This window comes from Trematomus bernacchii, unplaced genomic scaffold (assembly GCF_902827165.1).
Source record: "Trematomus bernacchii unplaced genomic scaffold, fTreBer1.1, whole genome shotgun sequence".
In the NCBI taxonomy this organism is placed as follows: Eukaryota; Metazoa; Chordata; class Actinopteri; order Perciformes; family Nototheniidae; genus Trematomus; species Trematomus bernacchii.
In genome coordinates this window covers 1-23,938 of record NW_022987987.1, presented here as the reverse complement: position 1 = coordinate 23,938, position 23,938 = coordinate 1, and the positions used below count along the sequence as shown (strand labels likewise).

General features: G+C 47.6%; 1 protein-coding gene across 1 annotated transcript; it reads right to left on the bottom strand.

The window, feature by feature from the left end:
* Positions 1-3,458: 3,458 nt before the first annotated feature.
* Positions 3,459-23,608, bottom strand: LOC117472032 (PHD finger protein 19-like; the record flags this gene model as incomplete). Its single annotated transcript, XM_034117189.1, is given in 10 exon segments — positions 3,459-4,789; positions 6,987-7,061; positions 8,668-8,753; positions 8,839-8,899; positions 9,300-9,437; positions 16,228-16,295; positions 23,018-23,107; positions 23,109-23,132; positions 23,134-23,205; positions 23,513-23,608. Coding segments are annotated over 10 exon segments (993 nt in total), but the record flags the coding sequence as incomplete, so codon positions are not given.
* Positions 23,609-23,938: the final 330 nt, after the last annotated feature.

Here is a 23,938-nt window from a genome sequence, read left to right as displayed (position 1 = left end):
GTGACCATTAAAGAGGGTTTCATCCCTCCCTATTCTTCTATTCTATCCAGCTGTCATTCATCAACTCACCAATCACGTCCATCCAGCCCATCTGCTGACACCTGGACAGGTGCTTCACCAGATCCTCCATCTTTACCTGTCTGTCTCTCTGACCTCCTGTCTCTCTGACCTCCTGTCTCTCTGTCTGTCTCTCTGACCTCCTGTCTCTCTGTCTGTCTCTCTCTGACTTCCTGTCTGTATGTCTGTCTCTCTGACTTCCTCTCTGTCTCTCTGTCTGTCTGTCTCTCTGACTTCCTGTCTGTATGTCTGTCTCTCTGACTTCCTCTCTGTCTCTCTGTCTGTCTCTCTCTCTGACTTCCTGTCTGTCTGTCTGTCTGTCTCTCTCTCTGACTTCCTGTCTGTCTCTCTGACTTCCTCTCTGTCTGTCTGTCTGTCTCTCTGTCTGTCTCTCTCTCTGACTTCCTGTCTGTCTCACTGCAGGAACCTGTTCGTCTCTTCAGGAGTTTTTGTCTCTTGCAGGTATTTTAACACTTTAATGCTATTAACAGATTACTCTCTCTCTCTCTCTCTCTCTCTCTCTCTCTCTCTCTCTCTCTCTCTCTCTTCTCTCTCTCTCTCTCTCTCTCTCTCTCTCTCTCTCTCTCTCTCTCTCTCTCTACTGTACAGGTTTTCAAAGTGTGTTTTCCAAATGTCCCCATGTTGAATAGCCAGTTCTCAGTGGCGGCTGGTGGAAAATATTTTAGGTGGGGCTGTGGAAATGGTGATCAAACAATACTAGGAGGGTCCGGGGGGATGCTCCCCCGGTACATTTTTTTGAGAAAAGACCCCCTAAATGATGACTTCTGGTGATGTTAGAGGGGGGGGGGGGGGGGGGGGGGGGGGGGGAGACTTCTGTTGAGAAGACTGATCAATACCTCCATAACTTCAGTGTGGTTAGCTATGAATCTTCCAAAACTTCCAAGCACCTTGTCCTGGACATAGTTTCTACAGCATAAACTGTGCTAACAAGCTGAGATTCCACAGATTCTAGAAATATAAGTATCATCACTGAGCGATCAGAACTCGCGACAGGGGAAGCAAATACAGACATCACACGACGTAGCTTTAGGTAGCAAAACACGGAGATATGCTCACCTTTTGCAGAATAACAATTCTGATCAAAAACGAGAAAAACGCAGCTGAAGGTTAATCCATAGGTTAATCCAATGTGTCTGTCACTTTGAAAAAATGATTGATGATCCATAATTCAATTTTTATGTCAAAAACTGAGTTTTCATTAGCTGCTAATGGTAGCTTCCAGAGTGTATGACAGCTTCCTGTTTTGTCTCCTTGGATACGAGTCCAAACAACTCACAGACTGCACCGGGCGCTCACGTAGGAGCCCTGTGACCATCAGATTTGACGACGCTGATTGGCTGAAATTATGTTTCGGCGGCATAGTTTAAAGATAGCAACAGTTGGCTTCTGCTGCACTTGCTGCCCTCTCGTCTGGGCGCTGTGCATAGCGCCCAGACGAGAGGGAGGGTAATGATACACGGGCAAGGCCAGGCAGGAAACATGTGACTTATCAGTAACTTTAGACATCGTAACACCATTTTAAACGAGATTTTATTGTAGATTATACATTTTACTGATACCAATTATATAATATTTACCTTGTTTATTAAAAATAAAAATAAAAATAAAAAATATATTTTTTAAATATATATTTTTTATTTTTTTATTTTTAATGTGGGAAGAGGGGGGGCGGCGCCCCTAGCGCCCCTATGGGCCGGCCGCCACTGCCAGTTCTTCCTTGTGTGGTTTGCTGAAAGAGTGCCATCTCTTCCAGAAATGATTTGAGTCATTGGACTCTTCAATGATTTCAAGTTGGTGCTGCGCATGTTGCTCCCTTTTAGTTCTGAGTGTTCTTCTGTATAGTTTCAGTGTTTCCCAATATTGGAGGCGAAGCTCAGGATGGTCAGGTGGTCTGTGTTTTTGATTTGATAAACTTCTGAGGGCCTGATACAGCCTGATTCAGGCCATCATTACTGTGGGGATACGGGGTGGGCTGTTAATGTGGGGTGGGCTGTTAATGTGGGGTGGGCTGTTAATGTGGGGTGGGCTGTTAATGTGGGGTGGGCTGTTAATTTTTTTTTGTGTGTCTGTTTTTTTAATTCATTATCTACTTTAAAGGGGACCTATCATTCAAGATGCACTTGTGTACGTCTTTTCTACATGAATATGTGTCCCCGGTGTTCCAGGGAACTCACCAAGTGTCAGAAAACACAACCCTCTCTATTTTCCTCCATACCCAAATCTCTAAAAAAGGGGCTGCAACGGATCTGATAAAAACTGATCCAGATTTGAACACTGTCCTGACGTCAGGACGGTGGCGCTACGGCTATTGGGCCAACTCCACCAATCAGGAGGAGACAGCCACGGCCATTGCCGTTTGAAAGCGCTGGAGACGCTGTAGTACATATGCCAGGCCTGTAGGTGGTGCTGTTCTCACTGAATCAGCCCTTGCAAAAACAGAGCTAACATTTTTCAAATTGAGCAAAATGAGGCATGGCTAAAATGCATGATCTGTTTGGTATTTTGAAAAAAAAAAGTATAAATATGCCTTATATAGGTATGGTCCTACACTATATTATTCAAATATAGCATGATAGGTCCACTTTAAGTTCATTTTAAAATATTTTGTTATTATTATTTATATCTTTGTTTATGTTTAGAATCATGTTTTATATTTATCGTGTGTATTATATTATATATTAACTCTATAAACAAAGTCGTTTAGCCTGTAGAGCAGGGGCGCCCAGTCGATCGAGACGTGTCTAAAAATAGAACAACAATATTCTGTTTTATCGTTAATGTCCTATAACTTAATCTTCCTGTGCCAGAATAATGCACTTGAACGCATCAAAGCGTTGTGATTGGTCGGCGTGACCCCATGTGTCGGGGCGTGGCTGCTGGGCACTAGTTAGCTGACGTTGTCAATAGAGGCTTCTCAATACTCTAATTTCCCCTCCTCGACTCCTCGACTCCTCGACTCCTATCCTCGAGACTTAGGGTGTTTCTCAATGTCGAGTAAAGCTGCTTCAGAGCCACTATTTCAAGCATACTACGTCATCGAGTGCCGCCGAAGTACTGTTCCAATCTCCAGCATACTTGGAAATCTACCGAGCCCAGCGTACTCCGTTTGGAGAAATATCGAGGCTGCACATGAGTAGACTCCACGGTCTTAAAATCCCCACAATGCTTTGCGCACGGACCAATTTCCCCAAATCTGTGGTGGAAGATGTAAGGAGGCGGGGCCTCTCATATGACGCACACCTGCACACTTGCTAGCCTGTTCCACTCTTTGTTTTCTGAATGTCAGGAAGTATTCTTGACTCGCTTCTGAAGCAAGATGCTCGGCAGACATGTGCTACCAAGCAAGCGTACTCTACATTGAGAAACACACACACAGGAAGTCAAAGGTAAAACATTTTTTTGTTTTATTCAGAGAGCTGGCAGTTGATTGGTCAGTTTAACGGAACAAAAGGCATACAAACAGTCACATGATCAAAACAACCGTCCAATGGGAGGGGAGCGTGGTTACCATGGCAGCTAGGTTTAAAGTGACAGAGTGACATTTTAACGTCTCCGAGACTGTTAGCACTGTTAGCATTCCTCATTCAAACCAATGGGCTGTGTTAGCCTGAAGCTAACCTCAATGATTATACACTTTGATGTTTGCATAGATAAGAGCGGAACAGGAGCAGTGCACTCTGGGTAATCTGGGGGTTAACAGAAAGTTCAAGAGCTAAATATCTCACCTGATGTTTACCTGCACAGGTAGAGCAGTGAGACAGGTGAGGCTGTTAGACAGCTGGGCGGGGGGGGGGGGGGTCTGACTGTTTAACATGTCAGGAAACAACACAAACTGATTCAGGCATACCATAACACGAACACTCATATAACACTACTGACCGTGTGTGTGTGTGTGTGTGTGTGTGTGTGTGTGTATGTGAGTGTGTGTGTATGTGAGTGTGTGTGTATGTGAGTGTGTGTGTGTGTGTGAGAGTGTGTTTGAGTGAGTGTGTGTGTGTTCTTTGGCTGCATTTAAACTGAGTAACACTGAAGCATTAATAATAACATGTCACACAGTGTGTAGATATCTGTGTGTATATCACATATATATGTTAGCATAGCATCATGTTTCTGCACAGGTGAGGATAAGATGAACCAATAGGGGAGCTGAACAGTAGCTCACATTATATCACATGATATCTGCACAGGGGGAAGCTGGTCATGTGATATAATGTGACTGTAACACAGTCACATTATATCACATGATGTTACAGTAACGTGCCCTCCCACTGCAGCAGGTCATGTGACGCCCTAATAAGGCGTGGTTCCCTCCCACTGCAGCAGGTCATGTGACGCCCTAATAAGGCGTGGTTCCCTCCCACTGCAGCAGGTCATGTGACGCCCTAATAAGGCGTGGTTCCCTCCCACTGCAGCAGGTCATGTGACGCCCTAATAAGGCGTGGTTCCCTCCCACTGCAGCAGGTACTGGGTCTGCCCCCCCGCAGTGACCCGGCGGGCCAGCACCTGGTACCGCTCGCCGCTGCTCAGCCGCCCCGCCCCCCCGAAGTACGAGGAGATGGAGGAGTGCAGGGGGGGGCAGTCGGACAGGAAGTGGGCGGCGGCTTCCTGTTCCTCCAGCAGCTCGGGAGGCTCCTCCCCCGCTTCGCTGCGATTGGCCCACTGGCTGTAGCTGTTGCTAGGCAGCTTCCTCTTTCTGCTGCCCAGTCCCCCTCTGAGGACACACAAAGGTCAAAGGTCAGTTAGTCCCTTAGTGAGTCAGATAGTCCCTTAGTGATAGTCCCTTAGTGACTCAGTTAGTGAGTCAGTTAGTCCCTTAGTAAGTGAGTCCCTTAGTGAGTCAGTGAGTCCCTTAGTGAGTCAGTGAGTCCCTTAGTGAGTCAGTGAGTCCCTTAGTGACTCAGTTAGTGAGTCAGTTAGTCCCTTAGTCAGTGAGTCCCTTAGTGAGTCAGTGAGTCCCTTAGTGAGTCAGTGAGTCCCTTAGTGAGTCAGTGAGTCCCTTAGTGAGTCAGTGAGTCCCTTAGTGACTCAGTTAGTGAGTCAGTTAGTCCCTTAGTAAGTGAGTCCCTTAGTGAGTCAGTGAGTCCCTTAGTGAGTCAGTGAGTCCCTTAGTGACTCAGTTAGTGAGTCAGTTAGTCCCTTAGTCAGTGAGTCCCTTAGTGAGTCAGTGAGTCCCTTAGTGAGTCAGTGAGTCCCTTAGTGAGTCAGTGAGTCCCTTAGTGAGTCAGTGAGTCCCTTAGTGACTCAGTTAGTGAGTCAGTTAGTCCCTTAGTGAGTCAGTGAGTCCCTTAGTGAGTCAGTGAGTCCCTTAGTGAGTCAGTGAGTCCCTTAGTGAGTCAGTGAGTCCCTTAGTGACTCAGTTAGTGAGTCAGTTAGTCCCTTAGTAAGTGAGTCCCTTAGTGAGTCAGTGAGTCCCTTAGTGAGTCAGTGAGTCCCTTAGTGAGTCAGTGAGTCCCTTAGTGAGTCAGTGAGTCCCTTAGTGAGTCAGTGAGTCCCTTAGTGAGTAAGTGAGTCCCTTAGTGACTCAGTTAGTGAGTCAGTTAGTCCCTTAGTAAGTGAGTCCCTTAGTGAGTCAGTGAGTCCCTTAGTGACTCAGTTAGTGAGTCAGTTAGTCCCTTAGTAAGTGAGTCCCTTAGTGAGTCAGTGAGTCCCTTAGTGAGTCAGTGAGTCCCTTAGTGAGTCCCTTAGTGAGTCAGTGAGTCCCTTAGTGAGTCAGTTAGTCCCTTAGTAAGTGAGTCCCTTAGTGAGTCAGTGAGTCCCTTAGTGAGTCAGTGAGTCCCTTAGTGAGTCAGTGAGTCCCTTAGTGAGTCCCTTAGTGAGTCAGTTAGTCCCTTAGTGAGTGAGTCCCTTAGTGACTCAGTTAGTGAGTCAGTTTGTCCCTTAGTGAGTCAGTTAGTCCCTTAGTGACTCAGTTAGTGAGTCAGTGATTCCCTTAGTGACTCAGGTAGTCCCTTAGTGAGTCAGTGAGTTCCTCAGTGACTCAGTGAGTCAGATAGTCCCTTAGTGACTCAGGTAGTCCCTTAGTGAGTCAGTGAGTCCCTTAGTGACTCAGTTAGTGAGTCAGTTAGTCCCTTAGTGAGTGAGTCCCTTAGTGAGTCCTTGGTGAGTCAGTGAGTCCCTTAGTGAGTCAGTGAGTCCCTTAGTGACTCAGTTAGTGAGTCAGTGAGTCCCTTAGTGAGTCAGTGAGTCCCTTAGTGAGTCAGTGAGTCCCTTAGTGAGTCAGTGAGTCCCTTAGTGACTCAGTTAGTGAGTCAGTTAGTCCCTTAGTAAGTGAGTCCCTTAGTGAGTCAGTGAGTCCCTTAGTGAGTCAGTGAGTCCCTTAGTGAGTCAGTGAGTCCCTTAGTGAGTCAGTTAGTCCCTTAGTGAGTCAGTTAGTGAGTCAGTGAGTCCCTTAGTGAGTCAGATAGTCCCTTAGTGAGTCAGTGAGTTCCTTAGTGACTCAGTGAGTCAGGTAGTCCCTTAGTGAGTCAGTGAGTTCCTTAGTGAGTCAGTTAGTCCCTTAGTGACTCAGGTAGTCCCTTAGTGAGTCAGGTAGTCCCTTAGTGAGTCAGTGAGTTCCTTAGTGACTCAGTGAGTCCCTTAGTGAGTCAGATAGTCCCTTAGTGAGTCAGTGAGTTCCTTAGTGACTCAGTGAGTCAGGTAGTCCCTTAGTAACTCAGGTAGTCCCTTAGTGACTCAGGTAGTCCCTTAGTGACTCAGGTAGTCCCTTAGTGAGTCAGTGAGTTCCTTAGTGACTCAGTGAGTCAGGTAGTCCCTTAGTAAGTGAGTCCCTTAGTGAGTCAGTGAGTCCCTTAGTGAGTCAGTGAGTCCCTTAGTGAGTCAGGTAGTCCCTTAGTGACTCAGGTAGTCAGGTAGTCCCTTAGTGACTCAGTGAGTCAGTGAGTCCCTTAGTCAGTGAATCAGTGAGTTACCTGATCTGAGAGCAGCTGCTGGTAGCAGAGCCGGAGGTGGAGTCCTGGTCGATACTGACCGCTGTACTGGAGCTGCTGGGAGACATCAGGAGACATGGGTATTATTAATATAGAGCTGTAGATATAGAGCTGTAGATTGTCTCTATGTATTAATATAGAGCAGTAGATTGTCTCTATGTATTAATATAGAGCTGTAGATTGTCTCTATGTATTAATATAGAGCAGTAGATTGTCTCTATGTATTAATATAGAGCTGTAGATTGTCTCTATGTATTAATATAGAGCTGTAGATTGTCTCTATGTATTAATATAGAGCTGTAGATTGTCTCTATGTATTAATATAGAGCAGTAGATTGTCTCTATGTATTAATATAGAGCTGTAGATTGTCTCTATGTATTAATATAGAGCTGTAGATTGTCTCTATGTATTAATATAGAGCTGTAGATTGTCTCTATGTATTAATATAGAGCAGTAGATTGTGATGTCTCTATGTATTAATATAGAGCTGTAGATTGTCTCTATGTATTAATATAGAGCTGTAGATTGTCTCTATGTATTAATATAGAGCTGTAGATTGTCTCTATGTATTAATATAGAGCTGTAGATTGTCTCTATGTATTAATATAGAGCTGTAGATTGTCTCTATGTATTAATATAGAGCTGTAGATTGTCTCTATGTATTAATATAGAGCTGTAGATTGTCTCTATGTATTAATATAGAGCAGTAGATTGTCTCTATGTATTAATATAGAGCTGTAGATTGTCTCTATGTATTAATATAGAGCTGTAGATTGTCTCTATGTATTAATATAGAGCTGTAGATTGTCTCTATGTATTAATATAGAGCAGTAGATTGTCTCTATGTATTAATATAGAGCTGTAGATTGTCTCTATGTATTAATATAGAGCTGTAGATTGTCTCTATGTATTAATATAGAGCAGTAGATTGTCTCTATGTATTAATATAGAGCAGTAGATTGTGATGTCTCTATGTATTAATATAGAGCTGTAGATTGTCTCTATGTATTAATATAGAGCTGTAGATTGTCTCTATGTATTAATATAGAGCTGTAGATTGTCTCTATGTATTAATATAGAGCTGTAGATTGTCTCTATGTATTAATATAGAGCTGTAGATTGTCTCTATGTATTAATATAGAGCTGTAGATTGTCTCTATGTATTAATATAGAGCTGTAGATTGTCTCTATGTATTAATATAGAGCTGTAGATTGTCTCTATGTATTAATATAGAGCTGTAGATTGTCTCTATGTATTAATATAGAGCAGTAGATTGTCTCTATGTATTAATATAGAGCTGTAGATTGTCTCTATGTATTAATATAGAGCTGTAGATTGTCTCTATGTATTAATATAGAGCTGTAGATTGTCTCTATGTATTAATATAGAGCTGTAGATTGTCTCTATGTGTTAATATAGAGCTGTAGATTGTCTCTATGTGTTAATATAGAGCTGTAGATTGTCTCTATGTATTAATATAGAGCAGTAGATTGTCTCTATGTATTAATATAGAGCAGTAGATTGTCTCTATGTATTAATATAGAGCTGTAGATTGTCTCTATGTATTAATATAGAGCAGTAGATTGTCTCTATGTATTAATATAGAGCTGTAGATATAGAGCTGTAGATTGTGATGTCTCTCTGTATTAATGAAGTCTTACCTCTTGAGGCTCTGCAGCTCGTCCAGGGTGAAGTCGAAGATGTTGGCCATGTGATGTGGGGAGGACCAGCTGCAGGAGAGCTCCGTCTGAAACACATGAAGAAGAAAGAACTGACATGAACAGACAATATGAACGCAACCCAGGAAACATGAAGAAGAAACTCACACTTACATTTGGGATGGCGTCCTCCAGCAGCCACTTGGACTTCCTCTTCCTCCTCTCAGCTGAGGCACTGCACACACACACACACACACACACACACACACACACACACACACACACACACACACACACACACACACACACACACACACACACACACACACACACACACACACACACACAACAACACACACACACACACACACACACAACACACACACAACACACACACACACACACACACACACCACACACACAACACACACACACACACACACACACACACACACACACACACCACACACACACACACACACACACACACACACACACACACACACACACACACACACACACACACACACACACACACACACACACACACACACACACCCTGTTGTCATTTCTGAGATAAATACCAGCACATGCCTGTAATGCTGTAGCAGCCTGTGTGAGTGTGTTACTCTCACCTGTACCTGGCCACGCCCCTCCCACCTGCGGTGCTCTGAGCACGCTCAGGAAACAGTTTGGAGGGGGGGGTGGGGGGGACTCTGGTCCTCAGGCGGAAGATGCACTTTCTCTTCTTTATCTCCTTCCCACACAGGAACCTGAACACAACACACAGCATTACACACAGGAACCTGAACACAACACACAGCATTACACACAGGAACCTGAACACAACACACAGCATTACACACAGGAACCTGAACACAACACACAGCATTACACACAGGAACCTGAACACAACACACAGCATTACACACAGGAACCTGAACACAACACACAGCAGTGGCTCAGTCAGTAGGGACTTGGACTGGGAGCCGTAGGGTTGCCGGTTCAAGTCCCCGGACAGACCTAAATATGGAGTGTGGACTGCTACTTGGAGAGGTCCCAGTTCACCTCCTGCCCTGCCGTGGTGCCCTTGAGCAAGGCACTGGACAACCCCCTTCCCCCCTCACTCCCCGGGCGCTGTGCAATTGCTGCCCACTGCTCCTGGTACTGTACGGAGGCTCAGTCACTGGTACACGTTTATTTATAAAGCTTTGTTGGGTGAACTCCCGTATTCTATCTGCTCTCTGATCACACAGAGAGAGCAGCTATTGTCTGAGATCACATGATGTAGTCTTGTTAGATAGAGCAAGGACTGTCTGAGGTGAGACAGCTCTTATGTGCAGCTCCACTTGCTTGGAACAATCTACAGCAAGAATTTAAACTGAGCAATCTCATTCCTCTGCATGTTTTTAAAGCTAGGCTAAATGAAATGCTCGTTGATACTATGGGTATTTGTACATGTCTATAACTATGTAAATGTATCCTGTAAATATAATGTATGATGTCCTTTATTGTTTTATGTTTCATGTGGAACCTATATGCTGAAATGAGACTCCAGGTGCTAGACTCCTGGTGCTAGACTCCTGGTGCTAGACTCCTGGTGCTAGACTCCTGGTGCTAGACTCCTGGTACTAGACTCCTGGTGCTAGACTCCTGGTGCTAGACTCCTGGTGCTAGACTCCTGGTGCTAGACTCCTGGTGCTAGACTCCTGGTGCTAGACTCCCTCCTGGTGCTAGACTCCCTCCTGGTGCTAGACTCCCTCCTGGTGCTAGACTCCTGGTACTAGACTCCTGGTACTAGACTCCTGGTGCTAGACTCCTGGTGCTAGACTCCTGGTACTAGACTCCTGGCGCTAGACTCCTGGCGCTAGACTCCTGGCGCTAGACTCCTGGCGCTAGACTCCTGGCACTAGACTCCTGGTACCAGACTCCTGGAGCTAGACTCCTGGTGCTAGACTCCTGGAGCTAGACTCCTGGAGCTAGACTCCTGGAGCTAGACTCCTGGTGCTAGACTCCTGGTGCTAGACTCCTGCTGCTAGACTCCTGCTGCTAGACTCCTGCTGCTAGACTCCTGGTGCTAGACTCCTGGTACTAGACTCCTGGTACTAGACTCCTGGTACTAGACTCCTAGTACTAGACTCCTGGTGCTAGACTCCTGGTGCTAGACTCCTGGTGCTAGACTCCTGGTGCTAGACTCCTGGCGCTAGACTCCTGGCGCTAGACTCCTGGCGCTAGACTCCTGGCGCTAGACTCCTGGCACTAGACTCCTGGCACTAGACTCCTGGCACTAGACTCCTGGTACCAGACTCCTGGAGCTAGACTCCTGCTGCTAGACTCCTGCTGCTAGACTCCTGCTGCTAGACTCCTGCTGCTAGACTCCTGCTGCTAGACTCCTGGTGCTAGACTCCTGGAGCTAGACTCCTGCTGCTAGACTCCTGCTGCTAGACTCCTGGTGCTAGACTCCTGGTACTAGACTCCTGGTACTAGACTCCTGGTACTAGACTCCTGGTACTAGACTCCTGGTACTAGACTCCTGGTGCTAGACTCCTGGTACTAGACTCCTGCTGCTAGACTCCTGGTGCTAGACTCCTGGTGCTAGACTCCTGGTGCTAGACTCCTGGTGCTAGACTCCTGGTGCTAGACTCCTGGTGCTAGACTCCTGGTGCTAGACTCCTGGCACTAGACTCCTGGCACTAGACTCCTGGTACTAGGCTCCTGGTGCTAGACTCCTGGTACTAGACTCCTGGTACTAGACTCCTGGTACTAGACTCCTGGTGCTAGACTCCTGGTGCTAGACTCCTGGTACTAGACTCCTGGTGCTAGACTCCTGGTGCTAGACTCCTGGTGCTAGACTCCTGGTGCTAGACTCCTGGCACTAGACTCCTGCTGCTAGACTCCTGGTACTAGACTCCTGGTACCAGACTCCTGGAGCTAGACTCCTGCTGCTAGACTCCTGGTGCTAGACTCCTGGTGCTAGACTCCTGGTGCTAGACTCCTGGTACTAGACTCCTGCTGCTAGACTCCTGCTGCTAGACTCCTGCTGCTAGACTCCTGCTGCTAGACTCCTGGTGCTAGACTCCTGGTGCTAGACTCCTGGTGCTAGACTCCTAGTATTGGACTCCTGGTACTGGACTCCTGGTGCTGGACTCCTGGTGCTAGACTCCTGGTGCTAGACTCCTGGTACTAGACTCTTGGTACTAGACTCCTGGTACTAGACTCCTGGTACCAGACTCCTGGTACTAGACTCCTGGTGCTAGACTCCTGGTGCTAGACTCCTGGTGCTAGACTCCTGGTATTAGACTCCTGGTGCTAGACTCCTGGTGCTAGACTCCTGGTGCTAGACTCCTAGTGCTAGAATCCTGGTGCTAGACTCCTGGTACTAGACTCCTGGTTCTAGACTCCTGGTGCTAGACTCCTGGTGCTAGACTCCTGGTGCTAGACTCCTGGTTCTAGACTCCTGGTACTAGACTCTTAGTACTAGACTCCTGGTGCTAGACTCCTGGTGCTAGACTCCTGGTGCTAGACTCCTAGTATTAGACTCCTGGTACTGGACTCCTGGTGCTGGACTCCTGGTTCTAGACTCCTGGTACTAGACTCCTGGTACTAGACTCTTAGTACTAGACTCCTGGTACTATACTCCTGGTACTAGACTCCTGGTACTAGACTCCTGGTACTAGATTCCTGGTTCTAGACTCCTGGTGCTAGACTCCTGGTACTAGATTCCTGGTACTAGACTCCTGGTACTAGACTCCTGGTACTAGACTCCTGGTACTAGACTCCTGGTTCTAGACTCCAGGTGCTAGACTCCTGGTGCTAGACTCCTGGTGCTAGACTCCTGGTACTAGACTCCTGGTACTAGACTCCTGGTACTAGATTCCTGGTACTAGATTCCTGGTTCTAGACTCCTGGTACTAGACTCCTGGTACTAGATTCCTGGTTCTAGACTCCTGGTGCTAGACTCCTGGTGCTAGACTCCTGGTTCTAGACTCCTGGTTCTAGACTCCTGGTACTAGACTCCTGGTGCTAGACTCCTGGTGCTAGACTCCTAGTATTAGACTCCTGGTGCTGGACTCCTGGTGCTGGACTCCTGGTTCTAGACTCCTGGTACTAGACTCCTGGTACTAGACTCTTAGTACTAGACTCCTGGTACTATACTCCTGGTACTAGACTCCTGGTACTAGATTCCTGGTGCTAGACTCCTGGTGCTAGACTCCTGGTACTAGACTCCTGGTACTAGACTCCTGGTACTAGACTCCTGGTGCTAGACTCCTGGTGCTAGACTCCTGGTACTAGACTCTTAGTACTAGACTCCTGGTACTAGACTCCTGGTACTAGACTCCTAGTACTAGACTCCTGGTACTAGACTCCTGGTGCTAGACTCCTGGTGCTAGACTCCTGGTGCTAGACTCCTGGTATTAGACTCCTGGTGCTAGACTCCTGGTGCTAGACTCCTGGTGCTAGACTCCTGGTGCTAGACTCCTGGTGCTAGAATCCTAGTGCTAGACTCCTGGTACTAGACTCCTGGTACTAGATTCCTGGTACTAGATTCCTGGTGCTAGACTCCTGGTGCTAGACTCCTGGTGCTAGACTCCTGGTGCTAGACTCCTGGTGCTAGACTCCTGGTGCTAGACTCCTGGTGCTGGACTCCTGGTGCTGGACTCCTGGTTCTAGACTCCTGGTACTAGACTCCTGGTACTAGACTCTTAGTACTAGACTCCTGGTACTATACTCCTGGTACTAGACTCCTGGTACTAGACTCCTGGTACTAGATTCCTGGTACTAGACTCCTGGTGCTAGACTCCTGGTGCTAGATTCCTGGTGCTAGACTCCTGGTACTAGACTCCTGGTACTAGACTCCTGGTACTAGATTCCTGGTTCTAGACTCCAGGTGCTAGACTCCTGGTGCTAGACTCCTGGTACTAGACTCCTGGTACTAGACTCCTGGTACTAGATTCCTGGTACTAGATTCCTGGTTCTAGACTCCTGGTACTAGACTCCTGGTACTAGATTCCTGGTTCTAGACTCCTGGTGCTAGACTCCTGGTTCTAGACTCCTGGTTCTAGACTCCTGGTACTAGACTCCTGGTGCTAGACTCCTGGTGCTAGACTCCTAGTATTAGACTCCTGGTGCTGGACTCCTGGTGCTGGACTCCTGGTGCTGGACTCCTGGTTCTAGACTCCTGGTACTAGACTCCTGGTACTAGACTCTTAGTACTAGACTCCTGGTACTATACTCCTGGTACTAGACTCCTGGTACTAGACTCCTGGTACTAGATTCCTGGTTCTAGACTCCTGGTGCTAGACTCCTGGTGCTAGACTCCTGGTACTAGACTCCTGGTAGTAGACTCCTGGTACTAGACTCCTGGTACTAGACTCCTGGTTCTAGACTCCTGGTACTAGACTCCTGGTACTAGACTCCTGGTACTAGATTCCTGGTTCTAGATTCCTGGTGCTAGACTCCTGGTACTAGACTCCTGGTACTAGACTCCTGGTACTAGATTCCTGGTTCTAGACTCCTGGTACTAGACTCCTGGTGCTAGACTCCTGGTGCTAGACTCCTGGTGCTAGACTCCTGGTGCTAGACTCCTGGTGCTCGACTCCTGGTTCTCGACTCCTGGTTCTAGACTCCTGGTGCTAGACTCCTGGTACTAGACTCCTGGTACTAGATTCCTGGTTCTAGACTCCTGGTGCTAGACTCCTGGTACTAGACTCCTGGTACTAGACTCCTGGTACTAGATTCCTGGTACTAGACTCCTGGTGCTAGACTCCTGGTACTAGATTCCTGGTGCTAGACTCCTGGTACTAGACTCCTGGTACTAGACTCCTGGTACTAGATTCCTGGTTCTAGACTCCAGGTGCTAGACTCCTGGTGCTAGACTCCTGGTACTAGACTCCTGGTACTAGACTCCTGGTACTAGATTCCTGGTACTAGATTCCTGGTTCTAGACTCCTGGTACTAGACTCCTGGTACTAGATTCCTGGTTCTAGACTCCTGGTGCTAGACTCCTGGTTCTAGACTCCTGGTTCTAGACTCCTGGTTCTAGACTCCTGGTACTAGACTCCTGGTGCTAGACTCCTGGTGCTAGACTCCTAGTATTAGACTCCTGGTGCTGGACTCCTGGTGCTGGACTCCTGGTTCTAGACTCCTGGTTCTAGACTCCTGGTTCTAGACTCCTGGTACTAGACTCTTAGTACTAGACTCCTGGTACTATACTCCTGGTACTAGACTCCTGGTACTAGACTCCTGGTACTAGATTCCTGGTTCTAGACTCCTGGTGCTAGACTCCTGGTGCTAGACTCCTGGTACTAGACTCCTGGTAGTAGACTCCTGGTACTAGACTCCTGGTACTAGACTCCTGGTTCTAGACTCCTGGTACTAGACTCTTGGTACTAGACTCCTGGTACTAGACTCCTGGTACTAGATTCCTGGTTCTAGATTCCTGGTGCTAGACTCCTGGTACTAGACTCCTGGTACTAGACTCCTGGTACTAGATTCCTGGTTCTAGACTCCTGGTACTAGACTCCTGGTGCTAGACTCCTGGTGCTAGACTCCTGGTGCTAGACTCCTGGTGCTCGACTCCTGGTTCTCGACTCCTGGTTCTAGACTCCTGGTGCTAGACTCCTGGTGCTAGACTCCTGGTGCTAGACTCCTGGTGCTAGACTCCTGGTACTAGACTCCTGGTACTAGACTCCTGGTACTAGACTCCTGGTACTAGACTCCTGGTACTAGATTCCTGGTTCTAGACTCCTGGTGCTAGACTCCTGGTACTAGACTCCTGGTACTAGACTCCTGGTACTAGATTCCTGGTACTAGACTCCTGGTGCTAGACTCCTGGTACTAGACTCCTGGTACTAGACTCCTGGTACTAGACTCCTGGTACTAGACTCCTGGTACTAGATTCCTGGTTCTAGACTCCTGGTGCTAGACTCCTGGTACTAGACTCCTGGTACTAGATTCCTGGTTCTAGACTCCTGGTGCTAGACTCCTGGTACTAGACTCCTGGTACTAGACTCCTGGTTCTAGACACCTGGTACTAGACTCCTGGTTCTAGGATGGGTTAAATGCAGAGGCCAAATTTCTCTGTGTGCTCTGCATGTGAGAACATTAGAGAGGGTTTCATCCCTCCCATTCTTCTTCTTCAATACACATTAATACATCCTCACAGTCATTTATACTTGGGTGTGTGTGTGTGTGTGTGTGTGTGTGTGTGTGTGTGTGTGTGTGTGTGGGATAAGTATGTGAGTGTGTGTGAGTGTGTGGGATGAGTGAGAGTGAGTGTGTGTGTGTGTGTGTGTGTGTGTGTGTGTGTGTGTGATAAGTATGTGAGTGTGTGTGAGTGTGTGGGATGAGTGAGAGTGAGAGTGTGTGTGTGTGTGTGTGTGTGTGAGAGTGTGTGGGATGAGTTTGAGTGAGAGTGGTGTGTGTGTGGTGTGTGTGTGTGTGTGTGTGTGTGTGGTGTGTGTGTGTGTGTGGTGTGTGTGTGTGTGTGTGTGTGTGTGTGTGTGTGTGTGTGTGTGTGTGTGTGTGTGTGTGTGTGTGGGCTGAGGTGTGTGTGTGTGTTCCCTGCTCTTGTATTTGTTCAGAGCCTCCAGCAGGTGCTGCCCCCTCTCTGCAGGAGGAGTGTTGGACAGCTGCAGAAAGACGGGTTATTAACTCTTAGTTCTGGAGGTTCTGGTAGGGTCTGGTGGTTCTGTTAGGGTCTGGTTAGTTTTGTTAGGGTCTGGTTAGTTCTGGTGGCTCTGGTGGTTCTGTTAGGGTCTGGTGGTTCTGTTAGGGTCTGGTTAGTTATGTTAGGGTCTGGTTAGTTCTGGTGGGTCTGCTAGGGTCTGGCGGTTCTGTTAGGGTCTGGCGTTTCTGTTAGGGTCTGGTTAGTTCTGGCGGTTCTGTTAGGGTCTGGTTCGTTCTGTTAGGGTCTGGTTCGTTCTGGTGGTTCTGTTAGGGTCTGGTTAGTTATGTTAGGGTCTGGTTCGTTCTGTTAGGGTCTGGTTCGTTCTGTTAGGGTCTAGTTAGTTCTGGTGGGTCTGCTAGGGTCTGGTGGTTCTGGTAGGGTCTGGTGGTTCTGTTAGGGTCTGGTTAGTTATGGTGGTCTGTTAGGGTCTGGTGGTTCTGTTAGGGTCTGGTGGTTCTGTTGGTTCTGTTAGGGTCTGGTTAGTTATGGTGGTCTGTTAGGGTCTGGTGGTTCTGGTTAGTTCTGGTGGTTCTGGTGGTCTGTTAGTTCTGTTAGGGTCTGGTGTTCTGTTAGGGTCTGGTGGTTCTGGTTAGTTCTGTTAGGGTCTGGTGGTTCTGTTAGGGTCTGGTTAGTTCTGGTGGTCTGTTAGGGTCTGGTGGTTCTGGTTAGTTCTGTTAGGGTCTGGTGGTTCTGTTAGGGTCTGGTTAGTTCTGGTGGTCTGTTAGGGTCTGGTGGTTCTGGTTAGTTCTGGTGGTTCTGGTGGTCTGTTAGTTCTGTTAGGGTCTGGTGTTCTGTTAGGGTCTGGTGGTTCTGGTTAGTTCTGTTAGGGTCTGGTGGTTCTGTTAGGGTCTGGTTAGTTCTGGTGGTCTGTTAGGGTCTGGTGGTTCTGGTTAGTTCTGTTAGGGTCTGGTGGTTCTGTTAGGGTCTGGTTAGTTCTGGTGGTCTGTTAGGGTCTGGTGGTTCTGGTTAGTTCTGGTGGTTTTGGTGGTTCTGTTAGGGTCTGGTTAGTTATGGTGGTCTGTTAGGGCAGTGGTTCCCAAACCTTTTGTGCCCAAGGCACACCAAAGGACAAGTAAAAATCTCAAGAGGCACACCTATTGTTGCAAAAATAGCCCTTATAACACGTGTTATCACTCATATCATGTAAAAATATCTGTAAATGTGCATAATTATTTACTAATGCCAAATAAAATGTGACAAAGACAACTATATTACTCATGAAATATTTATTAACGAAATATTTCAGAAATTAATTTGAAACTTTATCAAATTAGGCTTCATCAAAGCAGCAACACACTCATTTAAACCAGACAGGTCACAACATTAAAAATTGTGGAGGATCAGGCTTTGGTGGTCGGCTCCCATCTCGGCGCACAGCTGGGAAAAGAGGCGAGATTTCAGGGGCCTTGATTTGATGTAATTCACCATCTGCACAGCCTGATTCAGCACCTCAGTCAACTCCGGGGGCATGGGGGGCAACTAATGCCTCTCTATGCAAAATGCAGTGGTTTGTCACGATATGTGGGTTTTGTGCTCTCACCTTAGCAATACATCCTTTCACTCTCCCCGTCATGCTTGCTGCACCATCTGTGCAAAGACTGACGCACATATTCCAGGTCAGACTGTTCTCTTTTAAATAGTTATTAGTTACCCTGAATATTTCTTCTCCCGTAGTATGGCTTTCCATTTCTTTGCAGAAGAAAAACGTCTCTTTGATAGAGTCAGCATTAGGGATGCCAGCGATTATTTGATTTTTCGAATATTCGTTACAGTCTCCATAATCGAAAATTATTTTTAAAATTCGATTTTATTTATATATATTTTTATTATTATTTATGTTTTTCTTTTCTTTTTTCTGGCTTAGTTTCAACCAAAATATAGACTAATGCTAATAGTAATAGTATTAATAATTGTAAATGGCCATTGGTCACACCACCAGTTTGTTTTACTGTAAACTTGGAGGAAGAGTGCAGACTGCTGCTGCCTGCTGCAGCCTGCTACACACCGACCCCCCTCTCTCCGTCACACGTGCAATTGGCGATATACAGAACAGTGAGAACAACACAACTAAAGATGAACAAAGCGCCACGTTCAAAGAAGAGAAGTGACAAGTGCAAATGAAGTAAAATGCAAGCTCTGTGAAAATTGCTCTGCGGATTGCTTTTCAACGGGACATTAAGAACTGTACGTGTTAATTCTCACTGAGACTTGGCTCAACCCACCCCCGCTATCTCCCGGACTCCGCTATTGTCCCTGATGGATTCTCTATTTTTCGTCAGGACCGGACTGCTAACTCGGGGAAAAGTAAGGGAGGCGGTGTGTGTGTAATGACTAACAACAACTGGTGCTCAGATGTGAGGATTATTTCTTCGGACTGTTCCGCACAGCTAGAGCACCTCATGATCTCATGTCGGGCCTTCCATCTGCCGAGGGAATTCACATCTGTTGTGATAACAGCAGTGTATATTCCCGCCGCAGCCACTCGCCGACAACAACACGGCACTCGATCAGCTGTTTGGGTTTATTGATAAAACCGAGACTTCACGGCCAGATGCGGCGTTCGTTGTGGCCGGAGATTTCAACACCGCCAACATGAAGAAGGTTTTGCCAAAATATTACCAACACATCAACTTCCCGACGCGCGGGGGAAACATACTGGACCATGTTATTCCCCTTTCCGGAATGGATATAAGGCTCTCCCTCGCCCTCCCTTCGGCAAATCAGACCATATCTCACTACTGTTGTTGCCTGCTTACAAGCAGAAACTTAAAAGGGACAGACCGATAACAAGGACAGTACAACGATGGAGCGAGGAGTCAGATTCAGCACTGCAGGATTGCTTTGCATCTACGGATTGGAGTGTGTTTGAGGACAATAACATCAACACACACACGGACACTGTCATCTGCTACATTGGGAAATGCATCGATGACGTGGTACCGAAGGTTTCTGTACGGACATTCCCAAATCAAAAGCCCTGGGTAAACGGTGAGGTGCGCGGCAAACTGAAAGCGCGCACTCTCGCGCACACAGCGGGAGATTTGGAGGAGTACAGGAAGTCTAGGTAATGATCTCCGGAGAGCAATTCAAAATGCAAAGAGACAGTACAAAGAGAAGGTGGAATCTGACTTCAAAGGCTGTAACACTAGGAATATGTGGGCGGGACTAAGGACAATGACTGACTACAAAGGAGCAGCGGGGGGTGCTGCGGGAGTGTCTGCGTGCGCATCTCTCCCAGATGAGCTAAACAGTTTTTTTTGCAACGCTTTGAGAGCAGCCAGGCTGTGGAGGTACAGAGGGACCAGGAGCTACCCTGCCCTTTGTTTTAAACAGGGCAGATGTGGGTGTAAATCCTTTAAAAAGGGTTAACCCACACAAGGCTCCTGGACCTGATGGCATCCCTGGCCGTGTTCTCAGGGTGTGTGCAGTTCAGCTGGCAGAGGTGTTCACAGACATCTTCAACAGGTCCCTGCTGCAGTCTGTAGTCCCCACATGTCTTAAACACTCTACCATCATTCCTGTCCCCAAAAAGACAATCATCACCTGCCCCAACGACTACCGCCCAGTAGCACTCACCTCCATCATAATGAAGTGCTTTGAGCGGTTAGTCAAATTATTCATCACCTCCTCCCTCCCTGACTCTCTGGACCCCCTGCAGTTTGCCTACAGAGCAAACAGGTCCACACTGCCCTCTCACACCTGGACCCGAAGAACAGGAACACATATGTGAGAATGCTGTTCATTGACTACAGTTCAGCATTCAATACCATTGTGCCCTCCAAGCTGGCCATCAAGCTCAGAGACCTCGGGCTCAACAGCGCCCTCTGCGACTGGATCCTGAACTTCCTGACGGGCAGACCCCAGGCAGTGCGGGTGGGGAAACATCACATCCTCCACCCTGATTCTCAACACCGGTGCCCCTCAAGGCTGCGTGCTCAGCCCTCTCCTCTACTCCCTGTTCACCCACGACTGCGTGGCCACACACAGCTCCAACACCATCGTGAAGTTTGCTGATGACACGACCGTCATCGGCCAGATCACAGACGATGACGAGACGGCGTACAGAGAGGAGGTCGAAAACCTGACATGTTGGTGCCAGGAGAACAACCTCCATCTCAACATCAGCAAAACAAGGAGCTGATTGTGGACTACAGGAAGCAGCAGGGAGAGGGACACGCCCCCATCGCCATCAATGGGACTAACGGTGGAGAGAGTCAAAAGCTTCAGGTTCCTTGGGGTCCACATCACTGAGGACCTGACATGGTCTCTTCACACCACCACCATCACCAAGAAAGCTCGACAGCGGCTCTTCTTCCTCCGCAGGCTGAGGAGGTTCAAAATGGATTCCAGGATACTCTGCAACTTCTACAGGTGCACGATAGAGAGTATCCTCACTGGCAGCATGACGGCCTGGTACGGCAGCTGCACCGACCTCGATCGTAAGGCTTTACAGAGGGTGGTGAAAACTGCACAGCACATCACCAGGACGGAGCTGCCATCCATGGAGGACCTTTACTCCCAGCGGCTCAAGAAGAAATCACTACGGATTATCAAAGACCCCCATCACCCCAGCCACAAACTGTTCTTTCTGTTGCCGTCTGGCAGACGTTACCGCAGCATCCGGGCAAGGACAAGAAGATTCGGAGACAGTTTCTTCCCGCGGGCAGTGAGACTGTTAAACAATTGAACTGCTGAAATAACTTCAAACATTCAACTGCTACTCAGTAGTATGTATCTAATACCTAATATATATATATCATTCCAATAACTTGTATATAGACTCATACTGCACTATTCCACATCATAACTTTATTTCATTTTATAACTATTATTATTTTTGTATTGCTCATGCTCTTATTGTTATTATGTTATGTTATTATGTTGCATTGTTGGAGAAGCCTGTGACATAAGATTTTCAACTGCATAATTACTCTGTAGCTATGTCAGATTGACAATAAAGAACCTTGAACCTTGAACCTTGAATACTTTTTTTTCTCTCCCGCGGGGGGGGTGCGGCGAATAATCGAGTAATATTCGCCAGGGCTGTCCGATTTTCGAATTTGAAAATCAGTTTCTGGCATCCCTAGTCAGCATCAACATATCTGACGTTTGCCAGAAGTTGGGCAGCCCCACTTATGTCAGTAAGTTCGTCTATTTGTAGGGACAATCTGCCGCTCGCCTGCAGTGACACAAGACAGGTAACTTTCATGATACTGTCTGCTGACAGTTTTGTTTCCTCTTTTCTTTCGGTGGGTGGGTTGTCGGCAGTCTCTGGTGGTTGGTGGTTTGCTCCGCACAAGAAAGCGCTCCATTTTCCCTCTTGCGTGTTTCTGTTTTAATGTTGTCCTTCAGCCTTCGATGTGTCACGGTCTTATAATTCCCACCTGCAACTGCGTTAACAGCGAAATATGGGGTTCTGTGAGGATTTTTTTTAAAAGAATAGTTTTTAGGTATAGAGTTTGCCTCTGTATTATGAAATGAGTGCATACAAAGTACTGATATAGTAAATTAAAAAATAATTATTTTTGTGTAGTTGTATATTGCAATAATAACGTATGGTTGTCACAAAATCCTACGGCACACCCGGACTTGCCTCACGGCACACCAGTGTGCCGCGGCACACCGTTTGGGAACCACTGTGTTAGGGTATGGTGGTCTGTTAGGGTATGGTGGGTCTGTTAGGGTATGGTGGGGTCTGTTAGGGTATGGTGGGTCTGTTAGGGTATGGTGGGTCTGTTAGGGTATGGTGGGTCTGTTAGGGTATGGTGGGTCTGTTAGGGTATGGTGGGTCTGTTAGGGTATGGTGGGTCTGTTAGGGTATGGTGGGTCTGTTAGGGTATGGTGGGTCTGTTAGGGTATGGTGGGTCTGTTAGGGTATGGTGGTCTGTTAGGGTATGGTGGTCTGTTAGGGTATGGTGGTCTGTTATGGGGGTGTTCGGGTATGGTGGGTCTGTTAGGGTATGGTGGGTCTGTTAGGGTATGGTGGGTCTGTTAGGGTATGGTGGTCTGTTAGGGTATGGTGGGTCTGTTAGGGTATGGTGGGTCTGTTAGGGTATGGTGGGTCTGTTAGGGTATGGTTGGTCTGTTAGGGTATGGTGGGTCCTGTTAGGGTATGGTGGGTCTGTTAGGGTATGGTGGGTCTGTTAGGGTCTGGTGGTCTGTTAGGGTATGGTGGGTCTGTTAGGGTATGTGGGTCTGTTAGGGGTGGGTCTGTTAGGGTATGGGTGGGTCTGTTAGGGGTATGGTGGGTCTGTTAGGGTATGGTGGGTCTGTTAGGGTATGGTGGGTCTTTTAGGGTATGGTGGGGTCTGTTAGGGTATGGTGGGTCTGTTAGGGTATGGTGGGTCTGTTAGGGGGTATGGTTGGTCTGTTAGGGTATGGTGGTCTGTTTAGGGTATGGTGGGTCTGTTAGGGTATGGGTGGGTCTGTTAGGGTATGGTGTGTCTGTTAGGGTATGGGTGGTCTGTTGGGTATGGGTGGTCTGTTTAGGGTATGGTGGTCTGTTAGGGTATGGTGGGCTGTTAGGGTATGGTGGTCCTGTTAGGGTATGGTGGTCTGTTAGGGGTATGGTGGGTCTGTTAGGGTATGGTGGTCTGTTAGGGGTATGGTGGTCTGTTAGGTATGGTGGTCTGTTAGGGTATGGTGGTCTGTTAGGGTATGGTGGTTCTGGTGGTTCTGTTCTACCTTGCCCAGCTGCAGGTGATCCCAGTGCTGTTTGATGAAGACCAGGATCTCTTCCAGCTCAAAGTACTTCTTCTTGCTGCTGAGAGACAGGGTTGTAGAGGACCAGCTGGACCAGGGTCCACCCAGCGGAGGGGGAGGGCGCGCACACACTCTGAGCCCCGCCACACACTGCACAGGACAGGTAGAACCTACACACACACACACACACACACTTTTGATCACTATTGATATAAATAAGTAGACGGATGAATGTTCATCGGGTCACTTAGCAGAGCTCAGGTGTTTAGCAGTCTATGACAGCAGCTCTCAGGTGGATCAACACCTGGGCTGCAGGTAGCAGACCATCATCAGTGACATCATAAAGAAATATAACAACAAGTAGTCAGATTAGCTTCTGTTGCTATGCTAACACCACCATCTGATAACCAGAACCAGAACCACATTAATACACCTGTCTCCCCCTCACCTGTCTCCCCTCACATTTCCCCATCTCACCTGTCTCCAAACAACATGTCCTCCTGTAGACAACTGGGTACAGGCCTCATGGAACCACTGCTGACACCTGAAGCCTGCAGCATCCTCAGGGACCACCTGGGGGGGGGACAGTGAGACAGTGAGAGGGAGACAGGTGAGAGGGAGACAAGTGAGAGGGAGACAGGTTGAGAGGTGTTCAGGTGAGGTGTTCAGGTGAGAGAGAGACAGGTGTTCAGGTGAGAGGTGTTCAGGTGAGAGGTGTTCAGGTGAGAGGTGTTCAGGTGAGAGTGTTTCAGGTGAGAGGTTTTCAGGTGAGGGTGTTCAGGTGAGAGGTGACAGGTGTTCAGGTGAAGGTGACGGTGTTCAGGTGAGAGGTACATGTGTTCAGGTGAGAGGTGACAGGTGTTCAGGTGAGAGGTGACAGGTGTTCAGGTGAGAGGTGTTCAG